The 23,425-nt window shown below is 35.3% G+C and overlaps 1 protein-coding gene and 1 long non-coding RNA gene across 2 annotated transcripts; both read left to right on the top strand.

Annotated features, from left to right (window-relative positions):
• The first annotated feature begins 6,869 nt into the window (after positions 1-6,869).
• LOC114134120 (fatty acid-binding protein, adipocyte-like) lies at positions 6,870-7,590 on the top strand. Its single transcript, XM_028000443.1, has 3 exons — positions 6,870-7,056; positions 7,141-7,246; positions 7,466-7,590. Exons 1-3 carry the CDS (start codon positions 6,886-6,888, stop codon positions 7,480-7,482), a joined length of 294 nt encoding a protein of 97 aa, XP_027856244.1. The 5' UTR covers positions 6,870-6,885; the 3' UTR covers positions 7,483-7,590.
• A 6,480-nt stretch (positions 7,591-14,070) lies between these two features.
• On the top strand, positions 14,071-15,567 carry LOC114134121 (uncharacterized). Its single transcript, XR_003593348.1, has 2 exons — positions 14,071-14,886; positions 15,273-15,567. It is a non-coding gene; the product is annotated as an uncharacterized LOC114134121 (long non-coding RNA).
• The last annotated feature ends 7,858 nt before the right edge of the window (positions 15,568-23,425 follow it).

Here is a 23,425-nt window from a genome sequence, read left to right as displayed (position 1 = left end):
CGACCTGTCCAGGGTGAACCCCGCCTCTCGCCCGGAACGTAGCTGGAGATAGGCACCAGCAACCCTCCCGACCCCATTAGGGACAAGGGTGAACAGAAAATGGATGGATGGATGGATTCTTGATTATTTAATAGTTATTTATTAGCATTAAATGTTGGTATCATAGCTGCTACTGTACCTTTTTTAACGATGGCTGGCCTACTTTGCCTTCTTTGCTATTTTTAACCTTTTGTTTTAGCCTTTTACAATATTGTCACCTTTCTAAAATAATTGGCACCAAAAAAATCACTACCTCTTTGTTTCAAAAAGATTTTCCATTAAAAAAAAAAAAAGACGCTTGACAAAAAATAAATTGTCATGATTCAATTGTAATACTTTGTGTACTCTGCTCATTGGCCCATTAAAGTGAATTGAAAGTCTTGAAAACGTTTATATTTTCTGCACTTTTTGAACGTTACCTTCTTTAACCTGGACTCCATTCAAGGTTTAAAGTCACAAGCCTTTGTTTTTTAATATCTACTATTGTTTAGCTAAAATTACTAAGTTTCTACCAATTTGTTACACTTCAAAAAATGTTTATCTTTCTGCAAAGAAGAAGCTGATGTAGTAAAAACATTGCGTTTGCTACATCTGCTTCAGATTATCTGCTGGTATTTCTTGTTTTAAAGTTTTTGTCATTTCATTTTGCATTTCAACAACTGATTTAACACTGACCTAAACTTCAAATGAAATTTTTAGCTTGACTTCTTCAACTTATCTTTCTTGTCTCTTTCTGCTGCTGATTTTTACAACTGTTTTGAACAAGTAATTGTGAGGCAACACAAAAAAACAAGCAACGCAAACACACTTTTTGCAACTTTTAGTTTTAGAAACACTGAAAGTCTGCAGAAAACTAAGTGACCGTCTTGCAGAGACAGTGACTGACTGGAATATGACGAGTCGCGGAGGGATTTCGAAACAGTGCAGAACTAAAAGTGCATAGGAGTGGCTGCATTCCTACATCTGAGCTATAACTTCAGTGACTGAGTTTATGCCAGCAATGTTTCACAAGAGGCACTAAATCTCATCATCTCCCATGTGGAAGGAGAGTACGCCTTTGAAGAAGATGTGTCATTCAGGAAGACATTTCTCTTTGTGACCCAGATGACTCAGAGGAGATAGAGCAGGCAGCAAGGGAGCCACCTTTCTTAAAAATCAACATTTTATAAATTGGTCTTCTTTTCTACATCAAGTAACAGAGAGGGTGGCAGTAACTCAGATGACTCCAGGACTCAGTGGCTATTTTCTATTCTTCCAACATTTTATTAGTTGAGCATTTCAACTCATTCTCCCTCCATTGTTTCAAAATAAAATTGAAATGACAAACATAGGGGACTAAATGGCATGGTCGAGAACGTAAGACCTATGGGACTTCATCTGCTTGATGCATGCATTTCCTGAGGTGAGGTTGCTTTTAGCCTTTGGAATACTGAAACATGAAGACTTGTATTTTATGCAATGTATAACATTTGGACAAGTGTAAGAATGCTACCAGGTAGCACAGAAAAGTTGCAGGAATTATGGTTGACTGGAAGAAATAAGTGGATGCCGCTCATGTTTGACCGTGGTCCTGTCCATGACTTCTTAAATTGTAATAAACTGTTACATTAAATCCCAAAACAGCTCTTGAATGTAATTTGATTTTTCAATATCACTTAATTCATTTAAATTAGGGATATAAGAAATTAATCTGCTTGTCGATTCAAGATAAAAATTAGTTGCAATCGATTAACTAAGTGCCACTTAGACCTTCCTTTAATGTTGTAGTTTGGCCGCCACCCAGAAGAGGGCGCCGCTGGCCATCCTTAAGCGGAGCAGTTGACATAGAAACAAAGATGGCGGCCATATGAGAACGATAAAGAGAAGAAACGGTCTGAAAAGAGTCCGTTGTGGGATGCAAAGTGCACTTTAATCGGTTCTGTTTCGGGTTGTGAACACTCGACACGCTGCTAAGTTTCACGTTCATTCAGCCGAACTGCTTAACAGAGCAGAGTCGGGTTGAAAGTTTTAAAATTCTTTCAAGAGCAACCACAAACGGTACTTCTGGATGAACATCTTGCTGTAAGTGTTTCACATAGTTTATTCTTTTGATTTTTTTTCCACTCAGTGGTTCCTGTTTTGTTATATTTTATAAGTATGTCTAATTTTAATGTGAGAGAGCCACGTTTTCTGTTTATTCAATCAGTGTTTAATACAACTGACAAAATATATAAAAAATATTCTGTTTGTTTTTCTGTTTTTATTCAGCTTATTATAAAAACGTTAAGTAATTTATGTTATGGAAAGACGGTCGGCCCCTTTAATACAAGAGAAATCTCAGATTTTTAAGAAAATGCCCGCTTATCAATTAGTCGATTGATAAGATTAATTAACTTTAGACGAACTCATAAATCGACTTACATCACAAATTTGAATAATCAAATAAGTTATATTTATTTATTTATTTGACTAAAATAAAACGTTAGATTGTGGGATTTTAAATGTTCCACAAAAAATTGTGGTACAGAAACCAAAAACGTTCTCTTTCCTTACCAGGAAACATTAATTCACATTTTTAACAGCGCATCTGCTAGTATAATGCAGTGGCTTGTTGTTGGTATTTTCCTATTCAGTGGGGGTTTATTTTACATAAAAGTTTAAGTGATGGGTGTCATGCCACTAATGCCACAGGACCACAAGAGATGAAAGGAATTTGATGTTGCGTGTGACATTGGCGTGTCAGAGGTATGATGTACTACAGAAGGATTTGTTTTTATATCTCTACAATTATTTACTTTTCAGGTTTTATAGGCACTTGGGATGTGTTAACTAAATTAAGCTTTTGTAACACTTGTACTTTTAGGAAATGAAACTTTTTATTGTGGCACATTCTTTATTTTAACCACAAGAGGGAGCCAGAGACTGAAAAGAAATGGGTTGTAAGAGGAAACTGTAGTTGGAAAATGTGTTTGCTTAGTTAAATAGTGATGGAGGGAAAAGAAAGATATATTGTTTTTGAGAAAGACCGGACTCATTAAGACAATTAGAAGAAAGGAAATGATAAGTAGAAACCAAGAGATGGCAATAATGCATCTCTTCAATCACTTGAAGAGATGCATTATTGTAAATCTATTTATAGTAAATCTGTTTAAAAATTCTCCTGGTGTGCGCAGTTGCTGCAGGCCTAAGAATCTTAACCATTATAATGACAAGAAAGGCAATTAACAATTCAGATTTCTATGCTCAAGTTCACAAAACTGCACTCCTTGGTCCCAAAATATAATTACCAAGCTTCATCTATTTATTCATCTTTTTAATTCTTCCAGATTTTTCCAGAATAACGGTGGACTCTCAGCCACGCTGCTTCCAGCTTGCTCTATTTTTTCTGCAAACGTTCATGGTGACATTGTCAAACATTCAATCAGCTGCGCAGAAGAGGATGATGGTGTGACTGACTTTTTGTCAAAGTGAATGAAAAGGAAAATATTCTATACTTTTCAGTAAAAATAACGCCTGTGGTGTTGCCGATCCATAAGCCTAACCACATTTAGCCAGTAGATTACAGATTAGGTTGTACAATCCTTACATCATACATAACTATCCTTGTGAATTTGGAGACTATTTGGTCTTGATCTACCAAAGTAAAGTGGGCACCCAAATAATTCAGCCGTCTTAAATATTCCGTCCCTTCTCCATAACATGGGATCAAATTAATTTCCCAGCAAGTCATTTACTCTTTCACCTCATATAAAGAACAGCAAGTCCTGTGGATTTGGAAAATTTGCTCTTTACATGCCAAAGTTTAATGAGGGGAAATAAATATTTCAGCCATCTTAATTTGGTCCTCCATAATGGGGGAACAGCAAGTCGTTTATTTTATTTCATCCTGGGCAAGGGGATTAGCTTGTGAAATTACTCCTAACTCATCTGTCCAAGGCTTCAATGTGGCGTCTCATGAACGCATGAAGTCCACTGAGGATCTTAGTTTTTATGCAAATATCTACCTTTATTGAACAGTAAAATGCGGCTCATAACCAGAAGCGATACACACAGTAAACACTGTCTACTCTAACATACATTTGCTATACTTACTTTATTAGTTTAATAAGTTTTATATTAAGAAGCGTTTCTTCTTTCTTAATTGTTATTTTGTATTATTGGAATTCTTTTTTTTAATTTAGGTTTTTAAAATGCTAAAGAATAATTCTTTGTTTGTCTGTCATCATTTTCTTGATTCTTGAGATTATTCTTGTTGGTCTTATTCCAAATCCAGTTGCATAAAAATTTGTGCTGTAGCCTATTTAAACTTTTCTAATGAAAGTTTCACAGATAATATAACTAGGCCTGTCACTGTAACAAATTTTGCTGTATTATAAATTGCCCCAGGAGTTATTGCGATAAACAATGTTGTTTTGAGACCATTCTCAAGTAATATAATGGTAGTGGCATAATAATAATGCAGGAAAACATTTTTAAAGATCAATAAACTTTTAATTCTAATTAACATTTAACATTATTTTAAATATACAAAATAAATGAACAAAGCAACAGAAACAACAAATAAAATTAATTATGAAGTCTGTAAACAAAATTGTCATTCAAAGATAAGGATAGTTGAGAATGAAGAATTTTGTCATCCAGTTTTTGGTAGAAAGAGAAAGAAAGAGAAAATGACAAATCATGCAAATGGAAATCATTGCTCCTTTTAATTTATCATGTGATTAATTAATTTATTGCTTGTTGCGAGAGGCCTAAATGTAACTGTACATATATTTATAGCAAAATAAAGTTATTTTATTCTTACTTTTGCCTTGTCGGTCTTTAATGTCATTAATACAAGAGAACATTGTCTGCAAACGTTCATGGTGACATTGTCAAACATTCAATCAGCTGCACAGAAGAGGATGATGGTGTGACTGACATTTTGTCAAAGTGAATGAAAAAGAAAATATTCTATACTTTTCAATAAAAATAACACTTGTGGTGTTGCCAAAATTAGGTTCTGTGTGCATTCACAAAGCGGACTACAGTCCACCAAAAAAACTTCCTTTGGGTTAGTTTAACATAAACTCTCCAGTTTTTCGAATGTTTATATAGATGCAAGCAGACCAGCAAAGCCTCCAAAACCCAGACATGAACTATAGTGCAAGGCATTCTGGGTAAATACAATTTAAGCAAAGGCGAGAGTACAATGCTAGCAGGAGAAACTGCTCGTGTACTTTTTCCAACAGAAGAGGAATCCTACAAAAGCTAAAATCTGACGCCACTCCATTTCTGTTTATATTTTGTGAAGAAGGAAATTGCGCACATTTCTTCTTATGAAGTTTTTATGCCCTTTTCTTCAATGTTTCTTGGTGCAGCGCCCCGTCAGGAGAGGAAGGGAACAGGTTTTTCTAATGGTTTGGATTATTTGACACAGTGCAGTGTGAAAGCGAATCTCACCAGCGGAAAATGTAACAAATGTTTCAACTTTGATCCCCAATCGGACCCTCTTTCTTTCTCTCTCTCAGTCTGCTAAAGTTCAGGGTTTACGGACAACTCCATAACAAACAGTCACTAGACAAAACTCACATCCTTTTTAGAAAAAGATGCAGAAGCTGAAAACTTCTAAAATATACATTTCCAACTAGAGAAGCAAGACAAAAGCTGGTTTCAGAGAACTTTTGTCTGCACACCTTCCCAGGCATAACCTACATGTTACAGTCAATTATGGAGGGTGGGGTTAATGCGAAGTAATGTAAATGAACACTCTTGTCCCTTGTTAACACCTTCAGGTTGTACAACAAGTTTGGGGTGAATTCTTTTGAAAGTTTCAGAGCTGTTTTCTCTAAAGTCTTGTTTCCAAGGTGACAACTTTCAAATGGCAATATCATCTTTATTTCTTTTTTAGATTTCCATGTGTTTGACCACACTGGAAAGGTTAGACTCTACACTTTCAGAATCTATAAATATCTCAAAATGCACGTGAGGAGACTTGTTCATGTTCAGTCACACATTTCTACAAAAGTTCTATTAATGTGCAAATAATTGTTTTACAAATACCGTCTGCTTGACAGCTCAACTCTCACGTAAGCGATTTAAATGTTCAACAGTTTTGAAACATTTATCTTTGCAAAACTTTTAATTTAAAATGCATATGAAGAATAATGCATAAAACTTTTAAGCATTTTATACAGAAACATGCAGGTAAATATGTTTGCATTAAAATGATATTTTTAAACAGCAGAACTTAGTTTCAAAAATAAGAAACAAGACAAAATATAAAACAGTAATAAAAATATTAAAACCTTAACTAATGTATGGTTCAATGAGGACAATAATATTTTAACATAGATAAAAATCAAAATGTACAAATATATTTTGAAACAATAACAATATCTGTGAGGGAAATAGGATAAAGCATGCAGACATCCTTCCCTTTGTGCTGTCAGGCATCATTTTATATTATTGTCTGGTCGCTTTAAACAATGCAAAGTCTGTAAAGCCAGACATAAAACCCAAACCAATTGAAAAGTTTTTGGAAAGCATATTTGAGACCATGCCCCTTTGTAAGAGTATTTCCAGTTCAACGGAAACACAAGCTGATGATTGGTGGTTGGGAGTTAACCTTGCACTAATTTTGGTTTTAAATAGTAAAGCTGGTCACATTGCTTGTGTGTTTAAGACTGGTGAATGTTTCGTGTTGGTGATTGAGCTCTTTCTCTGGCATCATGATCGAAAAATGTTTTGGAAAGTGGAAATTTGTTGACAGTGAAAAGCTCAAAGAATATATGCAGGAAGTTGGTAAGAATATTTTTAAGTGAATCTGATGTGCTGTGGTTGTATATTTGCAGGCAAATGTACACTCATATTTGGTTGTTCATAGGTATGAAAGGTAGTTGTCAGGTAGCGGCCAGCTTAGCCAAGCCTAATCTGATCGTCACCCAGGATGAAGAGATTAATTCAGTTAAGGCTGAAAGCACTTTCAAAACGCATAAGATCAAGTTCAAGCTGAACGAAGAGTTTGATGAGAAGACACCAGACGGTCGTAAGGTAAAGGTGGGTAATTCTGTCATTAAATTATGTGCAAGATCCACATTAATAAGCTACCATATTTACACTTCAGTTTTTATTCCTCATTAGTCCAAGTTCTTCCTGAGGGATGGCAAACTTATCCAGGAACGGCGCTGGGATGGAAAGATTACAACGATGGAGAGAGAGATTAAAAATGGAAAGCTTGAAGTTGGAAGTAAAGTGATTGATGCAAACTTTATTTAACTTGCAGCTCTAAAATCACTGCTACTCTTTAAAATATATTTCAACTTCAGATTAAACTGAACTAGTGAGGAAATGTGTTCTGAGGTGCAAAAATCTCAGCTATATTTAGTGAACCTTATGTTGTCAAACATGTTACACTTGTGGCAGACTAGTTTTAAAATAACTAATAGTTGGTCTTTTGTCTAAACAGAAATGCATTCTGGGTAAAGATGTTGCAACAAGGATCTATGAAAAGGAAGCATAACCTCCCCATAACCAAACAAAAGCAATGTGTTTTTTAAGCTCCGAATAAAACCTGCATGTGATGCTACTTTCTACTCAGTTGTGGTTATTTAACACCGGCTTGTGTATTAATGCCTTGGAGTGTACTTTAGTTTAATCCTTTAGTTTAATTGAGCTTTCAAACCTACATATCACCACAAAACTGAATTGGAATGATAGCGAGAAATATGAGGGATTGAGAAGGAGTGGAAACAATCGACTAAGTAATAGACACCATATTTGACGGCAACATAAATTTCACTGAAGTGAGTTTGAAGCATGTTTTCTCTTATAACTGATGATCTCCCATCAGGCTAACCGAAGACTCTAAATTGTCCTCAGCTGTTGTACATGTATTGATGCTTGCCTTGTTTATCTCTGTGGTAGACTGGTCACTTGTCTAAGTTTCCTGGCATTTATCCCCATTTTGAACTGGAACAGAACTTGATCTTCAACAATGCTGCATTAGTACACAAGTACAGAGAAATATGCATTCATACACACTGTTTTATTTCTGGTAGCAATTAAGACATGTTCTTGTTTTAGTATTAAGCTTTATGTGGTTTAAAAAGCAACACATTGCACAAGAAATCTCTAAAGACAGAACTGTATCATCAGTGAAGAGTAGCAGGTCCTCTCTCTGGCTTTTGCTCTGAGTCAAATGAACTTTCCTAAACCTTTCTCTTGTTGGAAAAATTAATCTGGGACTTTAACCAATCATCAGATTTTTTCCAGTGAACATTGGGGTTAGCATGTTCTTTTCGTGAAAGATATATCTGACTGCTGTCTCGATAAAACTTTGGGGTATTTTATTGGCTTTTTATGGTTTTATGATAGACCTCCTGGGAAGGAAACATGACGAGGACTGATCTGCTATTAGGAAACAGAGTTGAGGCAACGTGTGAGATGTGTCACATTAAATAGCTAATTAGATATTCCTCCTACTTGTTTTTTTCCAATTGAACTTTAGTGATTCACCACAATGCTTTGGAAGAGTGTTGCCCTTAGGCCTCAGTCTTACTCTGATGGTAAGTCTTGTTGTGAATCAGGTATAGAATTAGTGTTTATGTTTATTATCTACCTTATTCCTGTACTATAGAATTGATTGGTGATGCAAATGCTGGTGATAAAGTGGAAGTTACACCATAGCAGTTTGCTTTTATGGTGGTTTGATTCTTAACAATGCATGGTGAAGGGTATTTTTGAAGTATGTAGTTTGCATTTTGGCTAAATCTCTTTTTTTGTCTGTTTCCACACTTGCAGACATTTTTGTTGTACTGTTTGTGACTGCACCTATAATCTCATGAAGCCAAATGTGTAACTTTAACAAGCGTTTTTTGAACATGAATGCAAAGAAAAAATTATTCATGCAATATGTGGTTCAGCAAAAGTACTGTGAAAGATTTCTTATTCTTCCAACACCTAATGTGGCTTTTTGAAGGCCTAAAAATATTTAAAAACTCACCAAGCATTACTCAGAATTGCCCACTGCATGAAATTTTAGTGTTTTAATGGAATTAAAAATGGGTGTGGCCAACTGCACTGCAGCGCCCCCTAATGTCAGTCTGCAATTTTGGGTCAAGGTTTCATTTATGACTTTTCATACATGTCAAACTACAATAAACTCCTCCAGTTGGGGTTTTGAGCTACTGGCTTCATATTTGGTCAGTATCCCCTATCGGCATGGGGGATTAAAAGTTATCAAAATCTTTAATTTTGTACATGCTGAAAGAATGGGGCCATGCCTCAAAGTTTGTCTCCTTTTTAAAATGTTCTAAATGTTGCTACTTTCATAAAGGTATCTAACAATCCATGTTGTCATCTGCTGACATTAAACTCCCTCTCCCTGAGAACAGGAAGTCACTTTTTGTTTCTTGGATAGGTTCATCTCTGACCCTCTTGACCAAATCAGCATGACATTGAGTCACAAGACGTAAAATAAGTTGGTCTCATTTGATTTCGCTGGAAGGTGTGGTCATGGTGAAATCAAGTCAGCCATCATGCCATTGCCATATGTTTATTTCTAAGTTCCATATATTTCAGCTGATCTTCACCAAACTCGCTATGATCAGTCCTAATCCAACCCCCAACAGGAATGCAGTCCAACATTTGGTGGGTGTGTCCTAATAACTCCACAGCGCCCTCTACAAACATTTTTTAAAAATCAGCCCTAAGTGTCACTGTAACTGAGAATCATAAAATTCATTACATGTTTAACTTTTCAGGCCTTACGAAAAGTATGTTGGAGCTATGGCCAACTTCCAGAATGGAAGAGCCACCATTTTGTCTCTTACAAACCTTTTATCTGAGTGAACTTCTACAGATTTTGAATTACAGACTTCTAAATGACTCGGCGCCATTTTAAGGAATTGGAGATCGAATGTTATTAAAAGCTTTTTACTACATCAAAGCATGTGGGTGTGGTCAATCCTCAAAATTTCACCATTTGCTATAAAACATCAAGGTGGAATAACTTCCACACACCAGGTCTCACCTGCATCAAACATTCTGGTTGTCATTACAGACCTGCACTGATCATACTCTTATGGTAGGTTGGTGACATCACTTTAGCCTTTTCGACTTCTGTCTGGTGACACAGGACAGGGTGGTCCTCCATCCATCTTTGAACAGTGACTGCTGACTGGACCGTGTGGCGACTTAGCTACGTTGCGCTTTGCATATAGTTGGCTCTGAATACGTTTCGATTGGCACTAAACTGGACTTGAATGATTTGTCAACCTCTAAAGAGCCTGACAGGATTCCATTGGAATCGGACTCAACTACGCCCCCTAGCTGATCTCTACAGCAGTATCTTCCTGATGCATCATTTGTTCTCCACCAAAAGTGTGTGTGTCATCATTGGTGTGGTAGCAGACTTTAGCCCCACCAATTCATAGAAGAAACAGGTTTATTTGGTGACTCAATCAGCTTCTACCAGTGTATAATAGAAGATTGAAACCACATCCACTAACCATTGATAGCCACACATGACATGTCCCAAAGTCTACTGGAAGTCCTTGCCAAGTCTTCGCCATCAAACAGGAAGTGATAGTAACTCTTGTCTTGTCTTGGTTGGATTTCTATCAAACTTTTAAAACTTGCTGCCGGAGCTTGGTGGTGACGGAGGAGTGAAGCACGCGACCCATATACGTCCTCGATGCGGCCATCATGGGTACGAGTCCCATCCCCATTACCGTGTGTCTTCCCTCTCTCTCATTCCTGTCTGACCACTTTCGAATACAGACCACTAGAACCGAAAAAGAAAACTTAAAAAAACAAACTTGCCCCTGCACCCGTACTGAAGTGGACTGAAGACAATATGGAAGATTTCCCAAATATTCAGGCAGGCCATTAACATAAAATCAGTTTCGTCTGACTATTCGTAATTACATTCTATACATCTAAAACTTCATTTTTACTATCCGGATTGGTAATTTAAGAACAGAGCGTTCTATAATCAGATAACAGTCCTGCTAACCTGTTTAAATTCTTAAACCACTTAATTTGTGGTTATGCCTTTTCGTTCTTAAACTTTTCCTGCAGTCTTTCACTCATGCAAGGAAATGTTGTGTAGTTGTCTAGATCTGATGTGTCTTGAACTTAATTGATAAGGGCTCCCATTCAGTCAGTTACTGTACTTTTGTTGTTGTTGGCTCTTCGACAGCATGTTTCTGTTAGACTTGAAAGCTTGTTGGCCCTAGAAAAACAAAGCTTGTTGTATTTTAGATGACTTCTGAAGCTGTGCCATCTAGCTGTCAAGCCACTTCTTCACAAATAATAAAAGCCTCCATTTTTCTTTTGATTTAGTGTGACTGGTTAAAGGACGGGCAAGTCATTCACTGACATCACTATGAAGTGAAAGTAAATCAAACTCTGATAAAATCGCACTAACTTTTATCAAATATTGCTTCAACACTATAAATCAAAGCCCAGTGGGTTGTGGAGAACAATACATTTTTTATTCTGTATTTATTGGGTTTATGCTACACAGTTTACCTTTATTTTATTTTTTTGCTGTAAGTGTGAATAGTAATTTTATGACAAAGTGGCATTCAAATTTTAATTACAAGAATAAATACAAAAATAGGTTTTTAAATGAGGAGTTTCCTCATTAGACGCTAAAATTGTCCAAACCAACTTGAAGGACCATTTATTATTTTTTAGGTAACTTCAGACTGTGACTGAATGACAGCAATAATAACCCCACAAGCACAAATATTTCTCTTGAAAATTTTGTTTATATACTTTTTAAGGACCCGAGTCACATACAGAATAAATAAAATAAAATGCGCACAATAACTGCATTAATTCATAGTTTAATATTTGTTGATACACTCAAGTAATTGGAGAAAATAGTAAAACAAATCATCTGGACAACTTTGGGGACTTTTAAACATCATTAATTGGAATTTATCATGTAAACAATAAATCTAAATTCTTATTGTGTAAGAAATTCATCGTGATAAATGATAAACGATGCGATAAAAAATGCCCACCCGTATTTCTGATACTTTATCTCGCCATCAAACTGTTGCTTATTGACTCATCAGTCCCTTGTGGCGACTCTTGTCCTAGAAGTTTGCAGAGACAAGAAATTGTTAAAAAAAAAAAAAAAAACGTCCAAACCAAGACGGATAAACTTGTTTGCATCTTGGACTCCACTAAGTTTCTTTTCTCTAATGTTAATTTTTAAGCTTTCAGTTGCTTTTTTCTAAGCTCCTTTTGTGAAGGAAAAATGCTCAGTTAAGTGAGTAAGTCATAAACCTTTGCAGCGTTACAGTTCCAGTGTTTCTTCCGTGTGTGTTTACATGCAGGTCGTGTGTTTATCTAATCACGAACACAAACGGAAACTACACAATGACAGACAAACAAACACTGCAGGTGACAGTTAAAACTAATCCAGGCAGTGAAATGCTGTGATTTCTCTGCTCCACCCCTGGGATGGATTGAGGACAGAGGTGTTGCTGGTTTAACTGGTCTGTGAACCAGTTAACGTCGGCGCAGACTCTGCGTTTGCACAAAAAAAATGTGTAACTCGTGATATGAAGCGTTGGAGAAACTGAAGTTCGAGCTCCAGAATTTGGAAAAGGTGTAAAAATCTGCTGGAGTAGCATCAAGAAAAAAGTAAATTATTAGCTACTGCATTATGTTTTGAAGCTTGGAGAAGATTTCAGAAGTATTTGCTGTCAAACAGGAAATAAAGCACATTTTTAACAAGCTGTGCTGCTTAAATTTCAACAAGTTTAGAAAAGAAAATAGATATTTTAATTCAGTTTGTCTTACTGAAATTCTAAACTACGGTAATCCAACTTTTTAATCCATTTTGTTAGTGTTGCATCAGATAACTTTGTGTTCTGATTTTATATTATTCAGCCACAGTTAAAGTGACCGTAGGTTTTACTTTGCAGCTCTCTGTCATGTGTCCCTGGATCTCATCATCATCATCATCATCGTCGTCGTTAAGTCCCTCAGGCTGTCTTGGCCTTTGTTCAAGTGAAACTCTCCTGCTCTCTGTCTGGGCATGACGTTGACTTTTCTAGGCCGACTTCTCCCACATTGTAGCGTTTGCACCGCACAGCAAAGCTCTAAAATAAACCACCATGAATTTGCTTCTCAATAAATTACATTTCAGAGACATTTTCAGCTGTGATGACTTGGAGAAAATGAAGGTAAATGCCTTCAAAAGAAGACTTGGAAGAAAAAAGATCACAGTAAGAGGCAAGTTAACGGTTGGCCTACAAACAACAGAAACTGCAGCAGGTACAAACATGCCTGCCTGTATCACTGCATAGAAATCAAATGCGACTGTGTGTTTCAGTGCTTAAATGCCTTACGCACTTTTCTAGTGCATAATTTTCATCTTGGTCTCCTTTAATCACAGAAATAAGAAATGGTTTAACTTTGAATAAAGTTTTCACATCATCTCCAAACCAACTGGAATGAATTTTTTACTTTACGTTCAGCATGACACATTGACACTGGTCAAAGAATTATGTTTTAATTCAGATTTAGAAGGTTAGTAACTAAGTTATACAAAGTTTTAGTTTGTAAAGTTTTAAACAACAATGTCTAAAAAAAAGTATTCACCCCTTTTGATTATTGCTTTTATAAATCAATCATGATCAACAAAATTTGGCATTCCTGACTAAAAAACATTTAATGTCAGAGTGAAAACTGATTTCTAAAAAACAATGGCAATAAAGTAAAAATATGTAACACAGAATAAGTGACTGAATAAATAGTCACACCCTTCAAGTGATTTAGTTTGGCTGCAATCACAGCCAAAATGTGTTTTTATATTTTCATGATGGAAAGCACTTTGAAATGCCTTGTTGCTGAAATATGCTATACAAATAAACCTGATTGATTGATTGATTGATTGATTGATTGATTGACTGTCATTTTGCACATCTGGATGTTGTATTTCTTCCTGCTAAAATGTTTTATCAGTTTGTTTGGGGATCATGTGATTTTAATTGCATTTCTTTTTTAATGAAAACACCACAATTGCAAAAAAAAAAATTGCGGTGTTTCCATTAAAAAATAAATCATATTTTTTCAACTTCAGCAGAATATTGACAAAGTTTTGTGCACATTTGTAATGAAAATGCAGCCAATAACAAAAATATAGCAAGGTTATATACGACCAAATTGTAAACTATTATTGCAGATTAAATACTAAATTAAACAAACATTCTGTTGAACAAAACATTTTCACACTGAAAGTATAACACTATTTAAAGTTTGAGCAAATCATGAAATAATCATGGGACTTTTCAAAACTTTCTAAACTTAAGTTTAAGTTAAGTTTCTATTTAAACAGGTCTGGAGATTCAAAGATACCAATTATGTGAAAATTCTGAATTAGCGAAATCCAAAAAAGCAATTGTTGCAGATGCATAATCATGTGCGATATAATGTCTGATGACACTTTCACCAGTATTGCAACATCTCAGGCAGTTGCAGCTCTCTGCACTCATCAAGCATATTTTTACTCAGATATAATTTTACCAAGAGTTCATGCATGTGACAAGTCATGTTGACAGTTTTGAAAGTGGATAAAACTCCAAAGCTGCCAAAGGTCACATATTGTTGCTTAGTGAATATGTTGAGCTGAATGAAGAAGACAGAGTAGATGTTCTCAAGAAAAATACTTTTGCTTCCTGCTTCCTTGTGAAGAAACCATTCAGGTTTGACAACAGAGATCCACCCAGGATGGATTCCTCCCTGCTGAGTCTCAGAGTCTTTAACCACAACGCATTCTCAAACGCTTAAAACGGGGAAAACACAGAGCACACTTTTTCCAGGTTGCCATGCTGCTTAGATTATATTTCTCTACGTGTTAGAAAGGTAATAAGTTTAAAATGTATTTTTAATCATATATTCAAGTTTAAAAGAAGCTTCTTAACTTCCCCATATTTAAATCCATATGCTGTGAACTAGTATGCATGAATATTTTTATATAACAGCAAAAAAAGTAACTAAGTTTCTCCTTTATCCGCACACTAATATGTATGGTTTTCACTCAAGATGTGCAACTGTGATACAGAAAATCTCATCTTTAGGTTTTATGCAATTCTTCATGCAAAATCTTGAAAGTATAAGTAGATATTAAAACATTTAAGTTCAAATACAGGTAAAACTATGCAGGTTAATCCGGAGCTGTTGGATGTTTGATCAGTAATATTGGGAATATTTGCTGCAGAAGTGATAAGCTGTGATTTCTGCTATTGCAGGTGAAACAAAAACTGGACTGGGCAGAATGGGAGGCTCAACCTGGTGACAAGTGGTAGAGCTTGTTTGTCTCTCACGCCTTCTTCAACAATAAACGCCTTCACCGAAGGCAACTCAACAGTCTGTAAACATCTTCCACCTCATTTATTCTCCTTTTATTAGTCTCCATGTGATGTATGTGAACGCACACACTGTTTTCTTTATATTGCTGAAAGTACCTGTAAGTCACAGGACAGTAATAATGGCTTGGGTTGCACAATTATCACCTCATGAAGAAGAAAAAAAAAGGCAAAAACAGGATTTTGTTTGACGAAGAGATTACATGTAGAGAATGAGACGATTGTCTGGAAATATACCAAACATGTAGACGTTTGGTTTTTTTCCAAAACCTGCTGAGATGAGGTGGAATTTTGCCTGACGTCTCGTCCGATTATGATTTCACAGCAGCAGAAATTATTATACTAAACCAGTCACACATAGAACTGAATTACTGCAGAGCCTGAAAACACAAAAAACATTTTCTATTGGATCATATCTGGGATTAAAGATCATGAAACACCTTAAAAATAGACCATATTCCAACAGATAGTATGATTATTGCATCGTTCGTTCAGTGTCTGTGTATATATGAAGTACAAATGGTCAAATTTCCCATGGATGCGAGTCTTTAAATAGCATTTTGAAATGTCCATGATTGCTGGAATGTTGTTTATTGGGTTCACCGGCATTCCTCAACCAAACAACATACTATGAACACAGCAGCTTACGAAGGCCTCCGACTTCTGGCTGGTTGTAAAACAGGTAGTGATTTCTAAACACATTTATTTAGCAGATAAAACATGTTATCAAACTGGTTGCACATGTGATAAAAAGTGGATTAAAAACAGAAAATGCTGAATACATATGACAGAGACTGTAGATTTGTTCATGGAAATATCACTTTGATTGGAAGATATCTGAATATCACCATGGCAACTGATCTTTTAGTGCAATAAAGATGAGAGGTGAATACTGGCTCACATAGAAAACAAACAAAATTGTGACTTTTTCCACCAAACTTGGACATTTCTTAGAAATTTTGTAATTTTCTTCTCTAGAAAATTTCTGGGTTTTTCTAGCAATTTTTCAACTTTTCAACCTCAGAAACTCTCACTTTTTTCTAGAATTACCAAAAAAGGCACATGATAAAAATATTCCTAGAAATTATTTCGGGGAACATTTTTCAAAAAAAGTGACATTTTTGAGATTGAAAAGTTGAAAAACATTTCAGAAATGTTACTAAAAAATAAATAACATGTCTGAACTCCAACTAAGAAATTTCCAATTAATTCTAGAAAATATTCTGTAATACTTCTAAAATTATTCCATAAACCTCAAAATTTCTGTTTTTGTAGTAAATTTTGACTTTTCTAGAATTATTTCTAGAAATATTTCTAGATACATTTCAAGAAATATTCCAGAAATATTTCTTGAATCATTCTAGAAATATTCCAGAATATTTTTATTCCAGAAATCTCAAAATTTCTGTTTTCCAGCAATTTTTTGAGTTTTCCTCCAAACTTTCTAAGATCAATTACAAAATGTAGGTGGAAATGTTTCTTTGCGGCCCTAGAAGGCCGTTGTAAAAAAGAATAGGTCGTTGTTGAAAAATGAAAACCTTATTTAAATCTAGACATAATGTCTGTTAGACAACCAGTGCATCAGGAAACTGTAGTTTAGTGCCAATAAAACAAATATAAATAGCTCCTTTTGTTTATTTTTCACAGTTTAGGGGTAAAACATCAATAATGTTGTGAAGCAAAACAGTCCCAGAATCCCATCACACTGGGAAAAAGCAATGACCCATTCCCCTCTGGGTGTGTGTCAGTGTGTGTTATAAGAACTGTGGAGCTCCATGCGGGTCTCCTCTGCCCTCAGTGTTTAGACGTGTTTTTACTGTAATCAGTGGGAAACAGAGGGATAGCATCTAACCTCGACCTCAGCAAAACGCTGCCAAACATGACCACGCTGCTATTTGATGGCAGATTTTGGATCCCCCCCCTCAGGGAGAAACTGGTAACCCCCCCAAAAAAAGAAGAAATAACTGCAACAAGATGGACTTTCAAGCTCAAATCTTCTCTTAAAACATCCCATGTGCGCGTATGTGATGTCAGTTAGCATTCAGACAGACCAGCAACACGATAGTGATCTGTGCAACACTTCACAACACTGTTTTATTGTTCATGTAGGCTTGTTTACCCAACAGAGCAAGCTTCAACACGAGATCCTGGAAGCAGGCTGATGGTCCAGCGTCGCTCCGACCTCAAACAGTTACGATGACTGTGAGCTCCAACAAGTGCACACACGCTGGGCAGGCGGGGGAGGATTTGCATCTCATTTCCATCCCGGTTTCATGCCTGGAGTGAGGCGAGACTGCATTAACTGCCTTCTACGATGTTGGAGGTGAAAGGGGAGGAGAGCAGCGGGAAGGAAAAAGAGACGAAAAGCCTCCTGTAGATAACTGAAAACTTCTCAAAGGTCCTTTTACCTACGAACTGATTTTCTTCTGGTTTCCAAAGAGTACAGTTGACTAATAAGACAAAGTATTTGCCTCAGGCTAGAGAGCAAATACCTTTTTTTTACCGCCTCTTTTCTTTGGTTTTATTTAAGTTCTTGTTTGTTCTTGTTTGTGAGTTGTGATGTCTGGAAAAGCAAAAATAATCTTTAGTTTGAAAAGTTAAAGATTTGCTACAAAAACATGGAAATTTTGGAGTTTATCAAGTCTGATTTTTTTTTACTTTTGAACCAGAAAATTTCCAAGCTTTTGGTTATTTTTAGATTCATCTAAAAATGTACGTTTTTTTCTGGTGGGAATTTACTCATTTTGTCAGGTGCTAATATTCTGTCGTACAAGAAAGAAAGGAAAAACAAAATATTAAGAATTGTGTGATGCAAGTCACTGAAATTTCTCAATTGTGATATTCCTGCAAGAAATATACAACAAATAAAAAAATGCAGATTTCGTCTTGTTTTGGTTTTTTTAGTCACACCTAAATTTTTCAAATCCTAAAAACAAATTGTAAAACCTGAAAAAAAAATACAAAAAGCAGTTTTAATGACAATTTAAACCAACCTAAACACGAACTTATCCCTTCAAATTATGGATAAACTGCAATTAACTGCATTTTAGTTGAATTTTAAGTTCAGTTTCAGTAGCCACACCCATGACTGATAAACCGTGGAGCTGCAGAATAAAAGAAAATACTTCAGCAGAACCTGCCTGACAACCTGAAGTAGGCAAACAGATGTCAGAAACAGCAACACATCGAGCCCTGAATTAAAGAAATTCACAAACTGAAGAGATCAGCCTCTGATATCTAAACCTAAACCCTGAATTTTTCAATTTAGTAAAATAAGGTTACTCATGTTCTTCTGCTTTTCATGGATTTTTCTGTAAAACATTCAAATCATTTATGGAAAATTCACAGATTCAACCATATCTAAAATATTCCAAAGAAAATGCTGCTTGGGAATCTGAAATGTCTAGATGCAAAGCTTCTTGATTTGCTTTTTGGTGTCATTTACAAATCAACCAATCAAGGAGGAGAATTAATTTCCTTTATAGCTGATTGGCTGATGAGGAAGACTGTAGATGTTAGCTGCTCTGGAAGCGCCAAAACGGTTTTCACTGTAATGCATATTAAGGTTTATTTGGTGTTTTTTCACTTTGACTTACACAGCATCTGATTTTCAGGAACAAGCTGTTTTCTAATTGTTTTTATTATTAATGCTTTTTGAATCTTCCTGCTGAAGAATCCCTCAATCCTCTTTTGTAACTCAAATTGACATTGACTCTATAAATTAACATTTATCGAGAAAGGAAAACATTATCATTAAAATGACTAAATAACCAAATATAATAAAAGCTGATACTTAAATTACAGACAGTGACATATAAGCCTGTTTTTAATAGATTAAATAAAGTACAATGTTTTAAAAATCTTTAAATCAGTACAATTTTATTAATTAATTGAAATAAGGTGGGACTTTTTTTTTGCTCTTACTTCAGACTTTCAGCAGATGACCAAAGAAACACCATACACACAGTGAAGCATGGTGGTGGCACTATCATGCTTTGGTTTGTTTGAATTTAATGTGGAGAGAGTTGGGAACAGTTTCACATACCAGTTAATGTCACAAAACTTTGCTAGAAAGCAAAAGATGAAAATAAGCTTCATCTTTCAGCATAAAGTACTAAATTCAAGTTAAATTCAGACACAAATCTGATTAAGAAAAAGTTCACAATCTGACAGATTTGGATCACTTTTTTAATTAAAGGTGGACAAATATGGGCAATTCAGGACTTTCAACGCTAAATTGAAAAGTTTGGGTTTTTTTGTAGAGTGCCAAAAAAGAGTGACCATCACACTGTTCTTCAAAAACGTTTTAAGGGTTGTGTCCAAACATTTAGCTGATTTTATCCACCTCAATATTTTCCATTTGTTTTTCACTGAGTTTACAGTTTTTAGGTCACATTAAAGGTCGAAAAAGTTCAGAAATTACTCATATTGGTTTGTTTTTTTTACATCTCAACAGATTTTTAAAATCCACTTTATTTGAGGAGCTAACAGATTAGCCTCCTGCTTCATCCCGATGTTTGATCGGTGAACGGCTTCTTCTTTTGTTTGGTTTCCCCTCCATGTGCTGCTGAATCAGCATCAGCAACTCTGCCACTTATTCCCAAACTCCCATTTCTTCTCCATACACACACACACACACATCCTCTTTATCCCATGTCCTCAGTGCAAACACAAACAAGATCCAATAGAAGCAGGTGTCCCTGTACCGGGATATATCAACAGAAAGCAGGATCCAGGAGGAGGAGGCTGCGTCTGCAGGTTGGTTTGTTCGGGGGGAGGGTGGGCGCGCTCTGTCAGTTTCTGCCTGAGTGAGCGGAGAAACTTTGAATAAAGCTGATAGCATCTCTTAAGCCTCCAACTAAAGCTGTTTGTTTTCATTCAGTGTTTCATTTCATCTCATCAGTTTGTTTTGCAGGCAGATCACATCATCATCATGGATTTGAGTCGCTAAAGTCAAAGCAGAAAGATAATCAGCTTAATCTTACAGGCTTCCACATTTTTACCAGGATGTTACAGACTGTCGACCCCCTGATCTGTTTGCATGCTAATTTATAATTTCTAAACGTTTCAGGACTAATTTGCCTGCAGATGTAGTGACTGAAGAGAGCCTGTAAGCCCCCCTGTACTCAGAAATGGCTGGTTCTTCAGTTATTTCAACATGTTGTATTATTTCGATGGCTGGATTTAAGTTGAGTGGCTTTAATCGAGTTTTGGTGACTCTCTACAAATGCAAATTACAATTTGCTGCAAAACCACAAAATCTTAGTAAGTGTTTTGGATTTAGTTTATAGTGCAAATATTTTAGTACACTAGAAATAATACAAAACTAACTTAGAAGTAATTTTTCAGCAAGATATAGGAGCTTGTTTTCAATAATTACTTAATGTTTCCCATGTTATAAGTTAAATAATTTTCCATTACCGGTAAGTTTGTTTTGTCTTATTTCAAGTCTACTAATATATTTGCACTAGAAATAGTCCACAAATACTTGATAAGATTTTTGTTTTTGCAGTGTAGACTGATACTTCAGTGTTTATAGACATTGCCCAAATGAAAACATAATGTTTCATTATTGATTTGTATTTTTGTTTTCCTAGAAGATGCAGCAATATTCGTACAAATCCCTTAATTTGCTCAGAAAAACATTCCAAAATGTTATAACAACCAAGCCGGGCCTGATACTGATTTCTTTGGTTGGTTTTGATATAAGCAAAATGGCTCCCCACCCAGGACGGCAAGCACTGCGGAGCGGCAGCAGCTCTGATAAAACAGGATTTATCTTCCAGTTACACTCTGATTTGGATTCCTACTGGTTCTTTCACCACCAGTCCTCATTTGGTGGCCAAAAATGTTTCGTTAAGCATTTTTCTGTACAGAAACTAAATAGAAACTTCAAACAGAATGACCAAAACTTACAGAAGTATTTAACTGTCAAAGCTTGGACATAAATTCAGGAACAATATCTTGTTATGACGTAAAAGATTCTTATTAAAATGAGAAAAAGTTCTTGTCATAACCAGATGCAAAACTTGTTAAAATAAGAAGGTTTCTCGTTATAACGAGATATAAAAATATGCTTAGATTACATAAAGCGGTTCAGTATGACTCTCCTCACATTGTTTCCTCTAAACAACGTCTAAATTTGTTTCTGTTTCACTTTTATGACCTTTCTTATTCAAAAGAGAAAATATTTTGGTTTTAATGAGACATGAATCCCGTTAGAAGGAGTTTTTCTAATATCGTTAAAATGGGAAAGTTTTCTTATTTTGAAATGTTTTGCAACAAACTTTCATGATTTATTTCCATCTGACATTTAAACACTTCCATAAAAACTATAATGAATGATTTATATTTTTATCAGCCAATAAAAAGAGATCAAAGATGTTGAATGGAGATAAATACTATATTGATTCCTGTGGGAAGGAAGAAGTTGAATAAAAATAGCCAATGAGATAAAATCACAAGTTGTTTTCAAATCAGAAATTCAGTGTGTTTCTGGATATAACTATGAAACTAAATTTATTTCATCTCAGAATGAATATTTCATCAAGATATACCTAAACTAAAGCTGAGATTACTAAATTTAGCCAATAAAATGTGGCAAAACTTTGTCAACTTGGATAGATTTGACCAAAATTATGTTGCATTTCAGTTAAAAAACCAAATTAAAATGAGTTTTTTACCTGTACAAATATGGCGGCACATCATGGCCGCCCAACAGAACTAAAGCAGAAATCTGAGAATCAGATCTCATTTTAATACTGCATTGCTATTTGGACTACCTTAAATTAATAAAATGTGAAAAACCCAGCATGTAAACTGGTTGAACCTGGTGGAAGATTGCACAAAGAGGAGTTCGCCCAGACAACCAATTATGCAAGAACGGCCACTGGCCAGCGTTACGATGTCATCACAATTCGCCAAAAACAAAAGAGGAAGGAGTGGAGCGTGCTCTTGCAGCTTGCAGTTGTTTTTTCAGACTTGCTTGGGGTCAGAAGTTGGTTTTGACATCATTGTTTCCCAATACTTTGGTTTTCCATAGAAAACATATAAAAATGGAGATTTGTTTTAATTAAAAATGTTTTGTGGGTCTCCAAACCTTGTGGTTTTAATCCCCTGGTTACTCTTTCTTAAAGTCTGGCTTAGGTTGCATAATTAGTGCTTCATATACTGCAGTGCTATGGTTTAAAATGTTCAGGAGTCATTAAAAAACATTTGATATTCAAAGAAAATTTAAAACTGAAATATTGCATGGGTAGTAATAGGGATTTTTTCTGTTTAGTTTCCACCCCTTTGAGCTTAAATTACCCTTTTTTCCTCCAAATTATATTGTTAAATTAAATGTTCATAGTATTTTACCTCCATTTGAACATGCAAAACTAGACTTTTTCGCAATTTCATTTTCAAAATTCCAAATTTTTCCACACTGAGGCTCCATCTACTAACACTGATACTTTGTAAATCATACTTACAAATGTTTTCTTTTGGAAAAGAAAAGTTTTAGTACATATTTTTTCTCCTTTTTTAAGTCTTTGAAGTAGCAACCCCTTTAAGATATTAACTTTTTGCATTAAAACAAATTTTCCACATCAGTTTGACCGACAAAAATTAGTTTCAAATATTTGTCAGAAGTTAGCACTGGAGGCAAAGTTTTGCTGTTGCAAAGACTAACACAGATCCAAAACTTTTATATTTACTTATTGTGAATGGGAATACTATTTGATTTCAGCATAGATCAATTAAATTCTTTATAGTTTAAATGTAAGATTTAAAGGAATTAGTAAGTTTACTGCTGATATTCTGATATTTTTACCGTCATTTTTGAAGGGAGCCACTTAAAGTTCACATCTGGTGTAGTCAAATTCTCATTTCATATAAACAATTTGTACTGTAAAATTTTATCACATGTCTGTAGTGTGTTTCTGGATATCTGCAAACAACAAGAATGCCAAAAAACATCCCATATCTCCTGAGTAACCGCCTCTGTGCTCGTATTTTAAGAATAATCTCCAGTTTCTGCACAAAACTATAATAAA

This window comes from Xiphophorus couchianus, chromosome 19, assembly GCF_001444195.1.
Source record: "Xiphophorus couchianus chromosome 19, X_couchianus-1.0, whole genome shotgun sequence".
Taxonomy (NCBI): Eukaryota; Metazoa; Chordata; class Actinopteri; order Cyprinodontiformes; family Poeciliidae; genus Xiphophorus; species Xiphophorus couchianus.
This window is presented reverse-complemented; position numbering and strand designations above follow the sequence as displayed.

What these genes read in the sequence shown, in the direction of transcription:
- LOC114134120 (XM_028000443.1), top strand. Translation starts at nt 6,886, where the DNA reads ATGAAAGGTAGTTGTCAGGTAGCGGCCAGCTTAGCCAAGCCTAATCTG. An exon ending in CAGACGGTCGTAAGGTAAAG is followed by an intron (nt 7,057 to 7,140) that starts GTGGGTAATTCT and finishes ATTCCTCATTAG; the next exon opens with TCCAAGTTCTTCCTGAGGGA.